The 20,279-nt window shown below is 41.1% G+C and overlaps 1 protein-coding gene across 5 annotated transcripts in view; it reads right to left on the reverse strand.

Moving 5' to 3' along the window:
• Positions 1-19,824, reverse strand: part of fam20b (FAM20B glycosaminoglycan xylosylkinase) — a 31,565-nt gene extending 11,741 nt beyond the window's left edge. For 3 of the 5 annotated variants that reach the window (XR_012050960.1, XM_061978270.2, XM_061978268.2), the window contains exons 1-2: positions 19,524-19,824; positions 6,161-6,392 (exon numbers count right to left, since the gene is read on the reverse strand). Coding sequence is in view for 4 of the 5 variants with exons in the window: in XM_061978270.2 (XP_061834254.2) it covers positions 6,161-6,289 (129 nt within the window). In the remaining variant the exon portion in view is untranslated. Of the gene's footprint in view, positions 1-6,160; positions 6,393-17,626; positions 17,719-19,063; positions 19,428-19,523 lie in introns of those variants that run through there. The other 2 variants (XM_072915114.1, XM_061978269.2) reach the window with 2 other exon arrangements.
• Between the last annotated feature and the right edge of the window lie 455 nt (positions 19,825-20,279).

Here is a 20,279-nt window from a genome sequence, read left to right on the forward strand (position 1 = left end):
GGTACTTACGGTTCAGCCACTCTTTTAGTGTATTTACGGTACCTCCCAGCATGCATTGCTCTATGCGCGGGCTCCGGTGGTCAGTCCATACTTGCCAACCCTCCCGAAAATCTCCCGGGGCAACGATTCTCCCGTACAACAATATTAAGGGCGTGCCGTGATGGCACTGCCTTTAGCGTCCTCTACAACCTGTCGACGCGTCCGCTTTTTCAGCATACAAACAGCGTGGCGGCCCAGTCACATGTTATATGTGGCTTCTACAGACCCACGAAAGTGACTGCAAGACATACTTGGTCATACAGGTCACGCTGAGGGTGGCCGTATAAACAACTTTAACACTGTTACAAATATGCGCCACACTGTGAACCCACACCAAACAAGAATGACAAACACATTTCGGGAGAACGTCCGCACCGTAACACAACATAAACACAACAGAACAAATACCCAGAATCCCTTGCAGCACTAACTCTTCCGGGCTACAATATACACCCCGCTACCACCAAACCCCGCCCACCTCAACCCCCCAATCTCCCGAATTCGAAGGTCTCAAGGTTGGCAAGTATGAGTCAGTCTGTTATGTTTGTTACTGTGTTCCCTGAACTTAAACTCAGTAAAGTATACGCATACAAAGAAGAAGGTTGTCGTCATTGAATTATCAATGGTAGCAGAGGATATCTAACAACGCTAACTTCAGAGTCCCTCCTGCGTTTGAAGAAAAGAAGTCATATGAGAGCTGGAAAAATGAAGTTGAAATGTGGATACGTGTTACCGACCTGGATAAGGAGAAACAAGCCTTAGCTGTTGCTCTATCACTGAGGGGGAGAGCTAGAGATACAGCTTTGGAAATACCTCCGGATGATTTGAACAAAGATGATGGGATGAAGACCCTTCTAAAGGCATTGGATAATGTATTCTTAAAATAAGAAAAGGACAGAGTTTATGATGCATACACGGACTTTGACAAGATTCGGAGAGAAAACGAAGTTTCCATGGCGGATTACATCGTTCAGTTCGAGCAGAGGTACAACAAAAATGCGCAAATTTGACATGGTTCTTCCCGACGCTGTTTTAGTATTCAAGTTGTTGGATACAGCCAGTCTCGATGGTAAAGATAAACAGCTTGCGCTTACAGCTTGTTCAACACTTACATTTGCAAGCATGAAGTCAGCTCTAAAAAGGATTTTTGGAGACAACATGCAGCCGCCCACATGCAGCGGGGGAATTCACGTGCGTGACGATGTTGCTTTTTATGTGGATCAAAGAAAAAGAGACGGAAGGAAATTTCGTTCCCAACCCGACCAAAAGAGGGCGCCATTGACTGGCTCAAACCCACTAGATAGATAGATACGGACGGTAGAGGTCAAAGTACATTTCACTGGGCTAAGGACTGCCCAAATAAGACTGAACATGTACAAATGTCAGAGGAAAATGCAGAGACAGAAGCAATTGAAGAGGGCAATGTTACATTGTTTTCTAAAGAGTCAGTATCTGATGCTGAAATATTCATGGTAGAAGCTGTAATTGACACTGCATGCACCAGAACAGTCTGTGGTGAGAAAATTGAAATCAGAACAAGTGACACTGAAGTTTCAGAACCTGGGAAAAGACAGTTCTCCAAAGCTAGTCGTGTTTTGCGACGCCTCGCTGGGAAACCTTACAGATGGAGGCACTCAAGGGGGACATTTCATTCTGCTGATGGGTGAGGAAGGAAGATTCTCACCTGTGTATTGGCAGTCAAAAAAGATTGGGAGAGTCTGGAGAAACTCTTGCCCTTGCAGATGCTGTTGACAGTGCCATTTCTTTATCTGACCTTCATGCAGAACTTACCACAAGGAATGTATCCCAGCATGTCTTACCAATAGTTTGTGTCACTGATAACCACTCCCTTGCAGACGCCATCAAGTCTACTAAGTCAGTGACAGAGAAAAGGCTCCGCCTTGAAATTAGTGGCATCAAAGAACTTCTTCAGAGTAAAAGAATGCAACAGATTCTCTGGGCACCTCAGGAGAGCGGCTAGCTGATTGTTTGACAAAACAAGGTGCATCTGCACTTCAGCTCCTAAAGGCACTCAGTGTTGGAGAGTGGAAACTGGAATAGAGACTATTCTTTTGTGGAAAGTTTTTTTTGTATACGTTTTTTGTTGGTCCTGACGGAGGCAGATATTTACATATATCCGAATTTAAGTTGTACTTCTTCCATTTCTTTGTCATATTTGAAAACAGCTCGTGTTTTCCATTTCTTCTCTTGATGCTCTGTCAGCAAGTATACTGTGTGTGTTAACCTTGAGTTCTTTGGAATGTGTTTTGACTAGCATTTGTTTTGTCTACAGAGATGGGACGAGAGAGAGGGTGGTGGGATCGGGAAGACAGACCATTTTGGGAGGCGCAATAGAATGTTCTAGGGTTAGACTGGTCTCAATCAATGTATATTGGCAAAGCTTTGAGAATATACAACAAAATACCTATTCTGTCTCTGGTGGTTTTTCAACTCAGCTTTAAGTGTCGGAAAGAACTTGGGAGCGAATTGTGACTTGAATTCCCTGGGAGGAACAACTGGTCCAAAACGCAACAGTCCCCATGTTCTTACATTTTCATACTTAAGAACATTAATAATAGACTGTGATTTTTTGTGTTTAAAAAAAAAAAAAGGAAAGAAAAAGAAAAGTGGGAGATTGTAAATGTTCTGTTTTTGCATTGCGCATTATTATGGTACTTCCGGTTCAGCCACTCTTTTAGTGTATTTACGGTACCTCCCAGCATGCATTGCTCTATGCGCGGGCTCTTGTAGTCAGTCTGTTATGTGAACGGCAGTGGCCGGTTTGTTATTGTGTTCCCTGAACTTAAACTCAGTAAAGTATACGCATACAAAGAAGAAGGTTGTCGTCATTGAATTATCAACGCTCTTTGTCAAAAGTTCTACCAAAAATATGTTGTGATATCTGACAGGGTATTTATTTGAGTTCTTGTGAGAATTCTGCTCAGCTGTGTTGACAGCTGCGCTCACACGCTCCTTCTAATGCAGTACTGATGATGGTCTAAAACAGTGGTTCTCAAACTTTTATTCGCCAAGTACCGCCTCAGAAAACACTTGGCTCTCCAAGTACCACCATAATGGTAAACATTTAAATACGGTAGCGTAGTAGGCCTAAGTATTTATTAAAAACAAGACGGGGGTTTTATTTACCTTTTAATATGTTTGGCTACTGTAACATTATACACAGTTTGAACAGTAACACTGTGCTTGAATGTAGGAAAATAAAACATTGTACTTTAATCAAGAGATTCTTTGGCGTACCGCTAATGGTACACGTACCACAGTGGCCTAGTGGTTAGAGTGTCTGCCCTGAGATCGGTAGGTTGTGAGTTCAAACTCCGGCCGAGTCATACCAAAGACTATAAAAATGGGACCCATTACCTCCCTGCTTGGCACTCAGCATCAAGGGTTGGAATTGGGTGTTAAATCACCAAAAATGACTACCGGGCGCGGCACCGTTGCTGCCCACTGCTCCCCTCACCTCCCAGGGGGTGAATAAGGGGATGGGTCAAATGCAAAGGACACATTTCACCACACCTAGTGTGTGTGTGTGACAATCATTGCTACTGCTTTAACAGTTTGAGAATCACTACTCTACCGTGTGTCTCATTTGCTTTCAAGACTTTGTCAAAAACTCAAATTTTTGCAGTTTTTGTGTGGGAGTTGTCGGTTGAAAACCCACATACACACGGGGACCGATGCACACTCCACACAGCAATGTCCAAACTGAGGTTGGAAGACAAACACGGCGTAAAGTTGGACGTTATTGTTGGTAGTAATGTCAAAGGATTTAGGGTAGTTTGCATTGGATTGAACAAGAAATTAAGTAATTAACTTAGACTTAGACAAACTTTAATGATCCACAAGGGAAATTGTTCCACACAGTAGCTCAGCTACAAAGGATGGAAAGGATAAGGATGGAAGGGATCGTGCACACAAAAGGTATAAAGTAGACTAAAAATGTACTATAGTAGCAATATAAAATATAACATAAGTAATATTTACATATTATATATACAGTAGGGCTGGGCGATATAGTCGATATATAGAAAATGACTATATCGTGATATTCGAGTATACGTTCTCACGCAGTTGCTTTTAGCTGTGAGCATTACACTACAGGCGTTTCCCACTCTTTGTGGTCTCCCCTTCTCACAGAGACGTAAAGCAAGCGCACCTTCTTACATACGTCACGCGTGCAACGTCACACGCTCCCGCAGAGCAGACAGGTAGCAGCATGGGTAACGTTAGCTGTGATGCTAGCGGAGCGGTAAAAGTGGTAATACGAGAGAGAGAAGGTGCCAATCTGGTAACAAATGAAGGAAGAATTAATTCCCAAGAAAAACAGCACGGGGTCCATCGTCTGGCGGTGGTTTGGCTTCAAGCGGGAATATGTTGAACAATTATGCGGCAAAAGCGTTGCTACAAAAAGTAGCAGCACTGCTAATGTAGCATCATTTGAAAAGTCACCCGCTAGAGAATGAGGAGTGCTTGAAACTCTGCATGTCAACATTTCCGGCCGGTGCCACACCAACAAAATGCCGAAGCAACTATTTCCACATAAACACTGTATGAAAAAAATAGTCAACAACAGAAGGAGATAACGTCCGCAGGAACCTACCACATAGTGAAGGACATACACTATTTGATTTTCTATTATGCAGCTCATTTTTATGTGACACTTATTGAAATATCTTGTGTGACATCATGCACAAAAGTGCACTTTATTTGTTTTAAACTATTGTAGTGGCGTTCTGTACAAAAAGTACACTTTAATTTAGTGTTGTTTTGATATGTCATCTTAGTGACATCATGCACAAAAGTGCACTAATAGCTTGTTTTAAAATGTCTGACAATCTTGCACTTTGTTTTGAAATGACATGAATGTTTGTGCCACTGCTTAATAACAGTTTAATAACTACACTTTTGCTAAATTGACTTAGTTGTGATTTCCCTCTCTGCATGAAAGTTTAAAATGAGCATATATTAATGCAGTATGAAGAAGAATGTTTTAATGTAGACACATAGAATCATCATACTGCTGTGATTATATGCATCAAGTGTTCATTCAAGGCTAAGGCAAAATATGGAGATATATATCGTGTATCGTGACATGGCCCAAAAATATCGACAAATAAGAGGCCATATCGCCCAGCCCTAATATACAGTATATAATATATACTGATATATTATTATAAAATATGTACAATATATAACATAACCCAATTACCATGTACAATATTACAGTATATGTAACAGCTGCAGCAAAAACAAAGTCAGCATAAAATAAAGAGTTAATAAGTACCGTATTTTTCGGACTATAAGTTGCAGTTTTTGTCATAGTTTGGCCGGGGGTGCGACTTATACTTATGTGTGAAATTATTAACACATTAGCGTAAAATATCAAATAATATTATTTATCTCATTCACGTAAGAGACTAGACGTATAAGATTTCATGGGATTTAGCGATTAGGAGTGACAGATTGTTTGGTAAACGTATAGCATGTTCTAGATGTTATGGTTATTTGAATTACTCTTACCATAATATGTTACATTCACATACCAGTTGGTTATTTATGCCTCATAACGTACACTTATTCAGCCTGTTGTTCACTATTCTTTATTTATTTTAAATTGCCTTTCAAATGTCTATTCTTGGTGTTGGCTTTTATCAAATACATTTCCCCAAAAATGCGACTTATACTCCAGTGTGACTTATATATGTTTTTTTCCCTTCTTTGTTGTGCATTTTCGGCCGGTGCGACTTATTCTCCCGAGCGACTTATACTCCGAAAAATACGGTAATTAGTTAATAACTTAAAATACCTTTCTATTCAACTTTCTCTCCTTACCTTTGCAGAGTGTCAACTTGGTTTCGGTGCGCGACCAACTGACGTGCTTCTGAAAGGCGATTTAAATGCACTTTTTTTTCCCTTCTTCCTACAATACATCACTTAAATTTATTTTCATGTTAAAAAAAAGTTTTCATGGAAAAAAAGAATAAGAAAAACATATTTTGAAGGTGTGGCGGGATTAATCTTGCGCCACGATTGTTTAGATGTAGGGGAAACCCTGTACCGGTATAACTCTTAATACTAGGAAACCCGCCAGCCCAAAACTAACCTTGCGAAAAGCCCGCAGGTCGCGCCTGCTGGCAGCAGATCCCTCGCTGCCGTCAAGCAGGAAGATCTTGGCGAGGCCCACTATGAGGAGCACGGCACATAGCACCAACATGCGTTGTTTGAGCTTCATCTCCACACAGGACTTGTTCCTCAAGCGCCCGCGTCACTCTCCCAGCCCCTCATCCTTCATGGCCCGCCTCCGCTCGCCTGATGATGTTGAAGTTTAACAAGGCCTGCAGGAACAGAGCGATGACACGATTGAAAACAAAACAGTCCATCAATATCATGCATGGAATGGACTTTTAACGCTGCTCTCAGTTTGTGCCTGAGGACACCTGCTGACCCACTAATGCTTTTACTCCAACACCACAATCAGCTGTATTTGCCATCGCTTATCTCCCACAAAGTGTGCGTCACATGCGTTGGCAGACGTATAATAACTGTCGGATTTGCATAATTGTAGCCACGGTATGATTAGTCATTCCAAAGAAATCCCATAAAGTAAGTTGACCTGTTGAAAACCTGGCTCTATTAACAAACACAATGTTGTCCTACCTAACACTTAAAGAGTTTTTGCTTAAGTTTACGTCAAAAAAAAACCCTAACTAACCAAACTCTGTGGTAATGTTTTACTGTAGCAGATATGGGGAAACCCTGAGATAGTGCAGCGCACAGCTGTTCAAAGTGTGGCGCACAGCTGTTCAAAATGCGGCCCGCAGCTCATTTTTTAACAGACCACGGCACAATCTAAAAAAAATATTTAAAAAAACATTAAAAAGTGGAATTAAAAGATGAAATGTAACGAGAAAAATTGCAATGTTGACTAATGACACAAATCTGCCACGCATGCTGCTTTTTCTTTAAAACTGTCATTGCTCAAAAAATAATAATCAATGTTATTATAAATTATTGACCTATTCAAGGCTCCAATTACTTCACTTCAAATATTCCACTTTGAAATATTTTTGGGGGGGAAAATATTGCACATTTTGTGTGTTTGCCATGAAAAATAAGTGTTTTTTTGGACACAAAGGTCAGTACAAAAAAAACTAAACAAATGCTAAAAATGAATAATCTACAGATAGACCTGAAGTTGGTCTAAAGCAGTGGTTCTTAACCTGGGTTCGATGGGGTTTGGTGGAGGTCAAAACACACCCGACTCATCGTGTAAATAAAAACTTCTCCCTATCAGCGTATTACGGATACGGCAACAGCAGAAGTCACACTGATTTGTAGGTGTGTAATTTGTTGTGAGTTTATGCACTGTGTTGGTTTTGTTGTTTGAACAAGGTGATGTTCATGCACGCTTCATTTTGTGCACCAGTAATAAAACATGGTAACACTTTAGTATGGGGAACATATTCACCATTAATTAGTTGCTTATAACATGCAATTTAGTAACATATTGACTCTTAACTAGCCATTATTAAGTACTTATTAATGCCTTATTCGGCATGGCCTTATTATAACCCTAACCCTCACCAAATAACTCTAAATTAAGTCTGTTACTTAAAATATGTTCCCCATACTAAAGTGTTACCAAAAACATATAACTTTGTATTGAATTTGAAATAACACATTTAATTTTTCACTAAAGAAGGGTTGGGTGAATGCGCATATGAAACTGGTGGGGTTCGGTACCTCCAACAAGGTTAAGAACCACTGCTCTAAAGAGTGTAGAAAGTAAAAACAATTTATGACTTATTTTGTGACACTTTTATGAGTGGGCATTTTTAGGTCCCCAAGACTTTTTGTTGGACTTAAAAAAATAAATAATAATGAATCAATGTTGTTGTGAATTATTTCCCATCATATATTTCACTTTGAAAATATTTATGGGGAAAATATGTTTTTGCTATATAAACAGGGTTTTGACAAAAAGGACATAAAACATAAACAACAACTTTATATGGACAGATAGACCTGAAGTTGATCTAGGGCCACAGACTAAAAAATCTAAGCATGTGGGGTCCATTGTGATATTTTTCATTTTCAAAACCAATACAATATACTGTATAGATTTTTTTTAATTTTTTTTTTATACCTTTGAGGCTCCCCTAAAGTTTGGTCTTGGGAGACCCGCGAGCGTCTTAGTCATGAAAATATAAAAAATAAATAAGTCATATATTTTTTATTTTAGTCACCGCTTAAATCTCTAGATCACTTTCAGGTCTATCTGTCGATATAAATTGTTTTCCTTTTAATATTGTTGTCCTTTTCAAAGTGGAAAATTTGATGTGAAGTAATTTGAGCCTTTAGATTTAGATTTAGATTTAGACATTACACATCACAAAAAATAACAAAAAGACATCCTACATGACCAACACACATTTACAGGGCGGCTATAGCTGCAGGGATAAGGCTTTTCCTGAGGCGGGCCCTCCGGAATGTGATAGTTCTGTACCTGCGCCCTGATGGTAGTGAGATGATGTATTGGTGTAGTGCTGGGGTCGGCAACCCGCGGCTCCGGAGCCGCATGCGGCTCTTTGATCACTCTGATGCGGCTCAGCAGCTTACTTGCTGAACCCCCCAATTTTCCCGTGAGACTTCCGGATTTCAGTGCCTCTCGCAGAAAACTCGCGGGATTAATATTCACCGATTTTAACCCTTACAGCTATAATAAGGGCGTGCCATGATGGTACAACATTTGGCGCCCTCTACAATTTGTATTAACAGCGTGCCAGCTCAACACTTGTTATACAATATACATCTTCTGCTTGCACACGTACGTGACAGCAAGGCATACTTGGTCAACAGCCATACAGGTTACACTGACGGTGACCATATAAAACAACTTTAACACTCTTACTAATAATGCGCCACACTTTGAACCAAAACCAAACAAGAATGACAAACACATTTCGGGAGAACATCTGCACCTTAACACAACATAAACACAACAGAACAAACACCCAGAATCCCATGCAGCCCTGACTCTTCCGGGCTACATTATACACCCCTGCTACCACCAAACCCCGCCCCCACCCCAACCCTGCTCCCTCACACATCAACACCCCCCCCACCCCCCCTCTCTGTGCGTCGGTTGAGGTGGGCGAGGTTTGGTAGCGGGATTGTATAATGTAAGAGTTAGGGCTGCATGGGATTCTGGGTATTTGTCCTGTTGTGTTTATGTTGTGTTACGGTGCAGATGTTCTCCCGAAATGTGTTTGTCATTCTTGTTTGGTGTGGGTTCACAATGTGGCGCATTATTAGTAAGAGTGTTAAAGTTTTTTTTATACCGCCACCGTCAGTGTAACCTGTGCAGAGGTGGGTAGAGTAGCCAGAAATTGTACTCAAGTAAGAGTACTGTTACTTTAGAGATTTATTACTCAAGTAAAAGTAAGGAGTAGTCACCCAAATATTTACTTGAGTAAAAGTAAAAAGTATGTTGTAAAAAAACTACTCAAGTACTGAGTAACTGATGAGTAACATACACACACATATCATATATATATATATATATATATATATACACACACACACACATATATATATATATATATATATATATATATATATATATATATATATATATATGTATATATGTGTGTGTGTGTATATATATATATATATATATATATATATATATATACATACATTGATATATACAGTATATAATTTATATTTATTTTTTTTGCCGTTTTTGTTTACATGTTAATAGTGTTTTAATGAATATACATGCATGTTTAACACATATAGATTCCTTTCTTTCATGAAGACAAGAATATAAGTTGGTGTATTACCTGATTCTGATGACTTGCATTGATTGGAATCAGACAGTAGTGATGACAAACGTCCACGTTTTCAAATGGAGGAGAAAAAAGTTCCTCCTTTCTGTCTAATACCACATGAAAGTGGTTGGTTTTTGGCATCTTATATGTCCAGCTTCCATATTCGTTTTTATACACTTTACAAGAAATACATTGGCGGCAAACTCCGTAGCTTGCTAGCTTGTTTGCGCAGGCTTTCGGAGACTCTTATTTTGAAAGCGCAGGCGCGATGGAGCGGCACTTTTATTGTGAAGACAGGAACTGTGCAGTCAGTCTTTAGGGTTTTGACGGGGTGTACGGTTGAAATAAAAAATTGTCTTTTTTCCTTCACACTTTTGATTGATTGATTGGAACTTGTATTAGTAGATTGCACAGTACAGTACATATTCCGTACAATTGACCACTAAATGGTAACACCCCAATAAGTTTTTCAACTTGTTTAAGTCAGGTCATGTGACCCCTGGCTCTGTTTGATTGGTCCAACGTCACCAGTGACTGCATCTGATTGGTGGAACGGAGTGAACGTCACCAGTGACTGTATTTGTTGAAACGCAGGCACTATGAAGGTCTGTCTGACAGACCAAAACAAACAAAGCGTGCATTAACAGATCGATAAAAATTAGTAGCGAGTAGCGAGCTGAATGTAGATAAAAGTAGCGGAGTAAAAGTAGCGTTTCTTCTCTATAAATATACTCAAGTAAAAGTAAAAGTATGTTGCATTAAAACTACTCTTAGAAGTACAATTTATCCCAAAAGTTACTCAAGTAGATGTAACGGAGTAAATGTAGCGTGTTACTACCCACCTCTGAACCTGTGTGGTTGTTGAGCAAGTATGCCTTGCTGTCACCTATGTGAGCAAGCAGAAGCTCCATTCAACATGTGGCTGAACAAGTACGCTGGTTGTAGTGAGCGCTATATGCTGTACCATCACGGCACGCATGACGCTGACAAGCGCTATTCATTTAAAACCCGCGTGCCGCACCAGCTTAAAAATTCCATATAAAGGTGTGGGCAGCGTGTCTGAGACACCTGGTTTATACATAGCACAAAGCAAAACAAAAACTTTGTATGCAGTGTTATTTCATTTAAAACTTCAAAAATTATTGCGGTTCCCATTGTTTTCTATAATTTGTGAAACTGGTCAAAATGGCTCTTTGACTGGTAAAGGTTGCCGACCCCTGGTGTAGTGGGTGAGTGATGGACCTGTGGTTTAAGTCTGAAATGTTGGGTGTGGGTAGGCCGATGATTTAAGCTGCTATGTTTGTAATGCGTGTGAGTTTGGTTACAGAAAGCATGGTGAAAAAACATGTGGAACAGTACAGCCTTAAAAGGGAACTGCACTTTTTTAGGATTTTTCCCCCCGCTTTCTAACATGTAAAAATCGTCTCGTTCTTGGTGGCTAGCAATTCAGTTAATGAAAGCAATCAATTCTACCTCTAAATCACTTTAAAAATGCATTTAAAAACCGTCAAGGATACGTCATGTATGTTCCATAACCTGTTAAATCACCAAACTGTAGCAACATTGTTATTGTAAGAGCGAACACTGAGGAACTCTTTTTTTATCGTAGTAACACATCGGCATGCTACAGTATTAGCCGTAAAAGCTAACTACGGAAAGAGATAAGCAACACAAAACGCATTTGAGTTTGTAATGCAGAACACAATGTGATAAGACACCTATCTGTACTGACTGAAAAACCTGAACATTCATATTTTAGTATCTGTAAAGTATTATTTCATGTTTTGTTTGTACACATCTAGCCAAGAAAGTGTATGTATCATCATCAATATAAAGTGTGAATCACTCGATGGACTGTTTAGTTCAGCTGGCCAGGGACGTATTTTCCGGTTAATTTATGGGTAAGCACTCCATTTATGTCGAAGTAGCTTGGCTTCAAGTTCCACATTTTGCAGCTTTGATTCACTTTCACCTCACTGCTCCAACGTCTCACTCTTCCTTCGTGCTCGCTTCTATGAGCAGTATTTCATCCTCCATAAAGTCAGATTGAAAAAGATACGGTTGTGAATCCTCATTTGTCCAAAAATAGTCATTTGTTACCAAGTCTGCCATGATTAGAACACACAAGTGTTTTGGGAACACACATTGTCAGACGTGCGCTGCTATGGAAACTGAAATAAATGCGTCCAAGAAATCCGGCCCGTCATTGATTAAAATGATGAAAATATGGTGTATATTGTACATATTACATATTTTTATGAAGGTGTCTCTTACTACATTTTATATATATATATATACTTGCAGTGTGTACAAGCGGTAGAAAACGGATGTACAAACCCCGTTTCCATATGAGTTGGGATATTGTGTTAGATGTAAATATTAACGGAATACAATGATTTGCAAATCATTTTCAACCCATATTCAGTTGAATATGCTACAAAGACAACATATTTGATTGTTAAACTGATAAACATTTTTTTTTTTGCAAATAATCATTAACTTTACAATTTGATGCCAGCAACACGTGACAAAGAAGTTGGGAAAGGTGGCAATAAATACTGATAAAGTTGAGGAATGCTCATTAAACACTTATTTGGAACATCCCACAGGTGTGCAGGCTAATTGGGAACAGGTGGGTGCCATGATTGGGTATAAAAACAGCTCCCCAAAAAATGCTCAGTCTTTCACAAGAAAGGATGGGGCGAGGTACACCCCTTTGTCCACAAGTGCGCGAGCAAATAGTCAAACAGTTTAAAAACAACATTTCTCAAAGTGCAATTGCAAGAAATTTAGGGATTTCAACATCTACGGTCCATAATATCATCAAAAGGTTCAGAGAATCTGGAGAAATCACTGCACGTAAGCGGCATGGCCGGAAACCAACATTGAATGACCGTGACCTTCGATCTCTCAGACGGCACTGTATCAAAAACCGACATCAATCTCTAAAGGATATCGCCACATGGGCTCAGGAACACTTCGGAAAACCACTGTCACTAAATACAGTTGGTCGCTACATCTGTAAGTGCAAGTTAAAGCTCTACTATGCAAAGCGAAAGCCATTTATCAACAACATCCAGAAACGCCGCCGGCTTCTCTGGATGGACTCATGCAAAGTGGAAAAGTGTTCTGTGGTCTGACGAGTCCACATTTCAAATTGTTTTTGGAAATATTCGACATTGTATCATCCGGACCTAGGAGAAGCGAACCATCCAGACTGTTATCGACGCAAAGTTCAAAAGCCAGCATCTGTGATGATATGGGGGTGCATTACTGCCCAAGGCATGGGTAACTTACACATCTGTGAAGGCACCATTAATGCTGAAAGGTACATACAGGTTTTGGAACAACATATGCTGCCATCTAAGCGCCGTCTTTTTCATGGACGCCCCTGCTTATTTCAGCAAGACAATGCCAAGCCACATTCAGTACGTGTTACAACAGCGTGGCTTCGTAAAAAAAAGAGTGCGGGTACTTTCCTGCCCTGCCCGCAGTCCAGACATGTCTCCCATCGAAAATGTGTGGCGCATTATGAAGCGTAAAATACGACTGTTGAACGACTGAAGCTCTACATAAAACAAGAATGGGAAAGAATTCCACTTTCAAAGCCTCAACAATTTGTTTCCTCAGTTCCCAATCGTTTACTGAGTGTTGTTAAAAGAAAAGGTGATGTAACACAGTGGTGAACATGCCCTTTCCCAACTACTTTGTCACGTGTTGCAGCCATGAAATTCTAAGTTAATTATTATTTGCAAAAAAAAAAATAAAGTTTATGAGTTTGAACATCAAATATCTTGTCTTGGTAGTGCATTCAATGGAATATGGGTTGAAAATGATTTGCAAATCATTGTATTCCGTTTATATTTACATCTAACACAATTTCCCAACTCATATGGAAACGGGGTTTGTATATAAAACGTTGAAGGGTTTGTTTAAGAACTTGTTTAAGAGGGCTTTAAAAGCTACAACGGTGACTCCCATTAGCTACATCTTTCAAGGGTTTTCTTCTTTGAAACCTCCAACCCAAAAAAGACATGTGTTCTTGTCTCTCATATAGATTGTGTACAATATGCAAAGTTCCAAAAAATTGTGCAGTTCCCCCATAAAATAGGTCAATAATTCTTAACATCATTGATTATAATTTTTTTTAAAACTTTTTTTTTTAAGCAAAAAGGTTTTGTTTTTTTAAGTCCTGCTAAAATTGTTGGGGATCCAAAAAGGCTCTTCTCATAGAAGTGTAGGGATGGGAATCAAAAACCGGTTCTTGTTGAGAACTGGTTCCCAGTGTACCAATTCCTTGGAAACGCCTGTCATTGTTTCTAGCGATTATTTTAAACTGTGCTTCCGGGTGGAAAAAGTGCACCAAAGTTTGCACACATTTCATTAAAAAAGATTGCAACAGCGCTACTTGTAATAATTCCAAGGTAACTATTTCATCAAGAGGAGGACATACGGGCAATATGCCCGGGCGGCAGCAGACACCTGGCGTAAATACAACAGTACGAACACTGTCTATAATGTTAGCGCTGTTACCTGTTAAATTGAAATGAATGCCTTCTCATTCAGATGAACATGAGGAGACATAATCTGACTGGTTTGGAGGCGGGCAGTAATGTCTCTAGTTCACGTCTGCCGCCAGCTTTCAACGCGGCAGGGAAGAGTACCACTCGGCCAAGAACGACCAAGGTCACCACCGAGCAGTGACTAAGTTTGTGGTCAAAAGCTTGCAACAATTTGCCACATAGATGCTCCTTCGGTAAAATGACCAAACGCCACTTATTTGTTGTGTTCCTTGTTCTCCCCCGATTTTACGTAGCAATAATATTTTTCTATTTTATTTAAGTTATGTAATTCTGTACTACTTAAACAGTTTCTTGTCTGTGCTGTTAATACCCATCTTGACTAACTGGCTCAATAAAAGTGCCACTGACTGTTTACAGTACAGTTGTCATTCACTTCAATGTCACTCAATATCGCTCAAAAATTAATATCTTTATTTGTATACATTCACCCAAAAATATATCGAGATATATATCAAATATGGAGTTTAAGTAAAACTATATCGAGATATACTTTTTCGTCCATGTCGCCCAGCCCTAATATATATATATGGGCTTCACGGTGGCAGAGGGGTTAGTGCATCTGCCTCACAATACGAAGGTCCTGAGTAGTCTTGGGTTCAATCCCGGGCTCGGGATCTTTCTGTGTGGAGTTTGCATGTTCTCCCCGTGACTGCGTGGGTTCCCTCCGGGTACTCCGGCTTCCTCCCACTTCCAAAGACATGCACCTGGGGATAAGTTGATTGGCAACACTAAATTGGCCCTAGTGTGTGAATGTGAGTGTGAATGTTGTCTGTCTATCTGTGTTGGCCCTGCGATGAGGTGGCGACTTGTCCAGGGTGTACCCCGCCTTCCGCCCGATTGTAGCTGAGATAGGCTCCAGCGCCCCCCGCGACCCCAAAGGGAATAAGCGGTAGAAAATGGATGGATGGATATATATATATATATATATATATATATATATATATATATATATATATATATATATAATTGGTTCAAAATGAATATTCCCTGAGAAAGTTGAAATACAAATATATGAACAGTTTTCATTGTATCAAATATAAAAAGTGGATTAAATAGTGCCTTTAATACTGTATTTAAAATGTGCAACTTCATATTGAGGACCAATATGCCTGACAAGAACGTGGCGAAACAGGACTTGAAACTCTTACATCCTCCAGAGACTAAATAGAGACTATGTAGTACAAACTATCTAAGTAGCATGTGGTTGCATGACTTGAATAACCTGAATAACTTTGCACGACTGCATTCGGGTGATTACTAATGATAGGCTAATTGAACACAGACAGCTCGGAATGCGTTTGTAGTTTTCCACAACTTTTGGCGGCATTGTGTGACAATCATTGGTACTTTAATTGTATCTTATTTGAGGACTTCGCTGGAGTGAGAGAACAAATCCTGGTTATCATAATGAATAACATTTATTTTACTAACACAACTTTTGCGTGTACATTTGATAATAGATGACTTACCTCGCCTCTGGACGTCCCTCAATCGGATGCTTTCTCGAACTTGTGCTATGTGGTGTGCGAGCTCCCCTTTGCAATGTCTGCATACTACTGCGTTTTAGTGTGAAGTGCTGCCACACCTTACACAACTTTTGTCGCTTCTTAATTCCCTTATGTCTGCGATTTCTAAAGTCAAGTGTATTTAAAAGAGCGGTGTTGTGCAGTGTGTGATCTGTGACGTACACACGCTGTGCAACACCTAAACAGTCCGTGTCAAACGTGAGCTTTGACTACTCTTTATTAAACGAGGCAACATGGCGTAAAAAACTAATTGAGGTCTTCGAGGCAGCGAAAATTTCTCGAATATATTTTGTAATCGAGTTACTCGAGGAACCGTTTCCGCTCTAATTATATTACACAGGTGGAACTCGTGAAATTAGAATATTGTGTAGAAGCCCAGTCATGTCAGCAATTCACTTCAAATGTAAAACTAATATGTGATATTAACTCATTACATGAAAAGTGACATGTCAAGCCTCTATTTAATATAATGTCATGGCTTACATACAGTACACCACATTTTCAATTCAAGGTTTTGATAAGCCGTAAGCAATGCACATCAACATTATATCAAAGTAAGGTTTGAAATATTGTGTGTTGCATGTTATGAGCCTGTGTCATTATATTAGGTTCACCTTGTAAATCTAAACAAACCTTTGTACAGTATATTTTCTAGGCATATGACAAAAAGATCCTTAAACGTTTCAAAAATGTTACGTAATGTTCTTGTGTCATTTCAAGTTGTTTTTTTCCATGCCTCTTAAAAGATTAAAGTCACGCACACACTAGGTGTGGTGAGATTATCCTCTGCATCACCCTCACTCCCTGGGAGGTGAGCAGTGAGCAGCAGTGGTGCCGCGCTCGGGATTCATTTTGGTGATTTAACCCCCAATTCCAACCCTTGATGCTGAGTGCCAAGCAGGGAGGTAATGGGTCACATTTTTATAGTCTTTGGTATGACTCGGCCGGGGTTTGAACTCACGACCTACCCATCTCAGGGCGGACACTCCAACCACAAGGCCACTGAGCAGTATTAATACCTTCCTGTTGGCATTGTAAAGCCATGTTAGCTCTAAACTAAACTAAATTCAAGCTAATCCATATTTTCATTGTCTTTTCCCCCCCCAAATAATCAATAAGAGAACCGTTAAAGAAGCGAATCGTTAAGCAGAATCGAAAGTGGAATCAGAACCGGAAAAATCCTATCAATTCCCAACTCTATAAAAGTGTTCCAAATAAGTCATACTTTTTTTGTTACTTTCAACGCGTAAATCTCAAGGTCATGTCCAGATGTAACTGTTGAATAAAAGTTATTTCTTTCATGGTTTTTTTTGTTTCGTTCTATCTCCTTTTTGTCAAATATAACTATTATTTTAACTAATATTTTCCAAAAATATTCCAAAGGGGACTATTTGATGTGTAACAACCATTAGAGCCCTGAAAAGGTTGATACTTCATAACATTGACTTTGATTCATTATTATTTTTAAGCAACGGCAGGCAGTTTTAAAGAACAAACAGCCATTGTGTTATTAGAGTCAACATCGCATCTTTTTCTCGTTACATTTTACTTGTTTTTTTTAAAGAGTATTAGTAGAATGGGCCATTTTAAAAATTACCTGCCTGCTGCAAATTAATCCAGGACTCACTTTGGACGGTACCTGCCCGTCCACCTCCACCGACTATGATCATCTGGCAACCCCGGTCCTGTGCGGTACCTGCCCGTCCACCTCCACCGACTATGATCATCTGGCAATCCCAGTCATGTGCGATACCTGCCCGTCCACCTCCACTGACTATGATCATCTGGCAACCCTGGTCCTGTGCGGTACCTGCCTGTCCACCTCCACTGACTATGATCATCTGGCAACCCCGGTCCTGTGCGGTACCTGCCCGTCCACCTCCACCGACTATGATCATCTGACAACCCCGGTCCTGTGCGATACCTGCCCGTCTACTTCCCCTGACTATGATCATCTGACAACCCTGGTCCTGTGCGGTACCTGCCCGTCCACTTCCCTTGACTATGATCATCTGGCAACCCTGGTCCTGTGCGGTACCTGCCCGTCCACTTCCCTTGACTATGATCATCTGGCAACCCTGGTCCTGTGCGATACCTGCCCGTCCACCTTCACTGACTATGATCATCTGGCAACCCTGGTCCTGTGCGGTACCTGCCCGTCCACCTCCACCGACTATGATCATCTGGCAACCCCGGTCCTGTGCGGTACCTGCCCGTCCACCTCCACCGACTATGATCATCTGGCAATCCCAGTCATGTGCGATACCTGCCCGTCCACCTCCACTGACTATGATCATCTGGCAACCCTGGTCCTGTGCGGTACCTGCCTGTCCACCTCCACTGACTATGATCATCTGGCAACTCCGGTCCTGTGCGGTACCTGCCCGTCCACCTCCACCGACTATGATCATCTGACAACCCTGGTCCTGTGCGATACCTGCCCGTCTACTTCCCCTGACTATGATCATCTGACAACCCTGGTCCTGTGCGGTACCTGCCCGTCCACTTCCCTTGACTATGATCATCTGGCAACCCTGGTCCTGTGCGATACCTGCCCGTCCACCTTCACTGACTATGATCATCTGGCAACCCTGGTCCTGTGCGGTACCTGCCCGTCCACCTCCACTGACTATGATCATCTGGCAACCCTGGTCCTGTGCGGTACTTACCAGTCCACTTCCCCTGACTATGATCATCTGACAACCCTGGTCCTGTGCGGTACCTGCCCGTCCACTTCCCTTGACTATGATCATCTGGCAACCCTGGTCCTGTGCGATACCTGCCCGTCCACCTTCACTGACTATGATCATCTGGCAACCCTGGTCCTGTGCGGTACCTGCCCGTCCACCTCCACTGACTATGATCATCTGGCAACCCTGGTCCTGTGCGGTACTTACCAGTCCACTTCCCCTGACTATGATCATCTGACAACCCTGGTCCTGTGCGATACCTGCCCGTCCACCTCCACTGACTATGATCGTCTGGCAACCCCGGTCCTGTGAGGTACCTACCCGTCCACCTCCACTGACTATGATCATCTGGCAACCCTGGTCCTGTGCGATACCTGCCCGTCCACCTCCACTGACTATGATCATCTGGCAACCCTGGTCCTGTGCGGTACCTGCCCGTCCACCTCCACTAACTACACAGGAGCGTCATTAAAAAACATGGAGCTTGTTGTGAGCAGCGTTTTGTAGACAATTGGTGTATTTAAAGTCGATATTCATTAAAATGCAAAGGTAGAGTACGGAAAAGAAGCTTGAATGAGCGAGCAGCCACGCAGGCACTCGCATAACAATCGCTCTTTCATGACGTCACTGCCTTTTTTTTTTTTTTACTTCCACACAGCAGCATTGACGACACAAATGTGCGGCTATGTTAGTAAGAATGTAATAATTGAAGTCAATGCGCGGTTGTGTTTGTACAGACGTCATAATTAAAGTATTACTTATATGTCAATGTGAGCTAGCTGCTTCCATGCACTTACTGGCGAGCTAGCAAGCTAACATGTGTCGTCTTCTCACCTTGCCGTCATATGCTGTCCATCTTTCAGCAATTACGCTCTCGATAATGTATCCCCACTGGAGTTTTTGGCAATAGATGTTGGTGGTTCACTCTCCTTTGCCTTTTTTCTCCCCGGATTTGCTGCTTCTCTTCCGGGAAGCGTCCACTTCCGAAACACTTCTATCGGCTTCTGCTGTCCGTGGTGGGTGTACTCTGCGCAGGCGCAAGAGGTCGCTGTTGCACCGCGATGATGCTGCTGTCACAATTGTCTAAAATAATCGAACAAATATTTGTAAAAGAATTAGACAGTTTTATTGAAAAGAACATGCTGTTGAGTGAGAGCCAGTATGGATTCCGGACCAATAGATCCACTGCTTCAGCTGTAAGGAATATAATGGAGCAGGGCCGGCCCGTGGCATAGGCCGTATAGGCAAATGCTAAGGGCGCCGTCCATCAGGGGGCGCCACGCCAGTGCCACAAATGTTGGAGAAAAAAAAAAAAAAAAAAGTTGGTACTATTATTTCTAAATACAAAAAATAATCCCACGTTAATTAAAATGCAAAGTAAAGCCTATTTAATAGAAATATTATTTGTTACAACATTACGCCCCCCCCCCCCGCACGGTGCGCCCCCTCCCTTCCCGTATCATGACTCTTTTTGGACGTCACCACATCAAAAAATCAACACAAGATGTCAAAACGGCCAAAACTGTCAGGTGCCCAGGGAAGAAAAAAGAGAAAAGAAGAGGTAGCAGGTAGGTAACGTTAGCCTACATG

Source organism: Nerophis lumbriciformis, linkage group LG18 (genome assembly GCF_033978685.3).
Source record: "Nerophis lumbriciformis linkage group LG18, RoL_Nlum_v2.1, whole genome shotgun sequence".
In the NCBI taxonomy this organism is placed as follows: Eukaryota; Metazoa; Chordata; class Actinopteri; order Syngnathiformes; family Syngnathidae; genus Nerophis; species Nerophis lumbriciformis.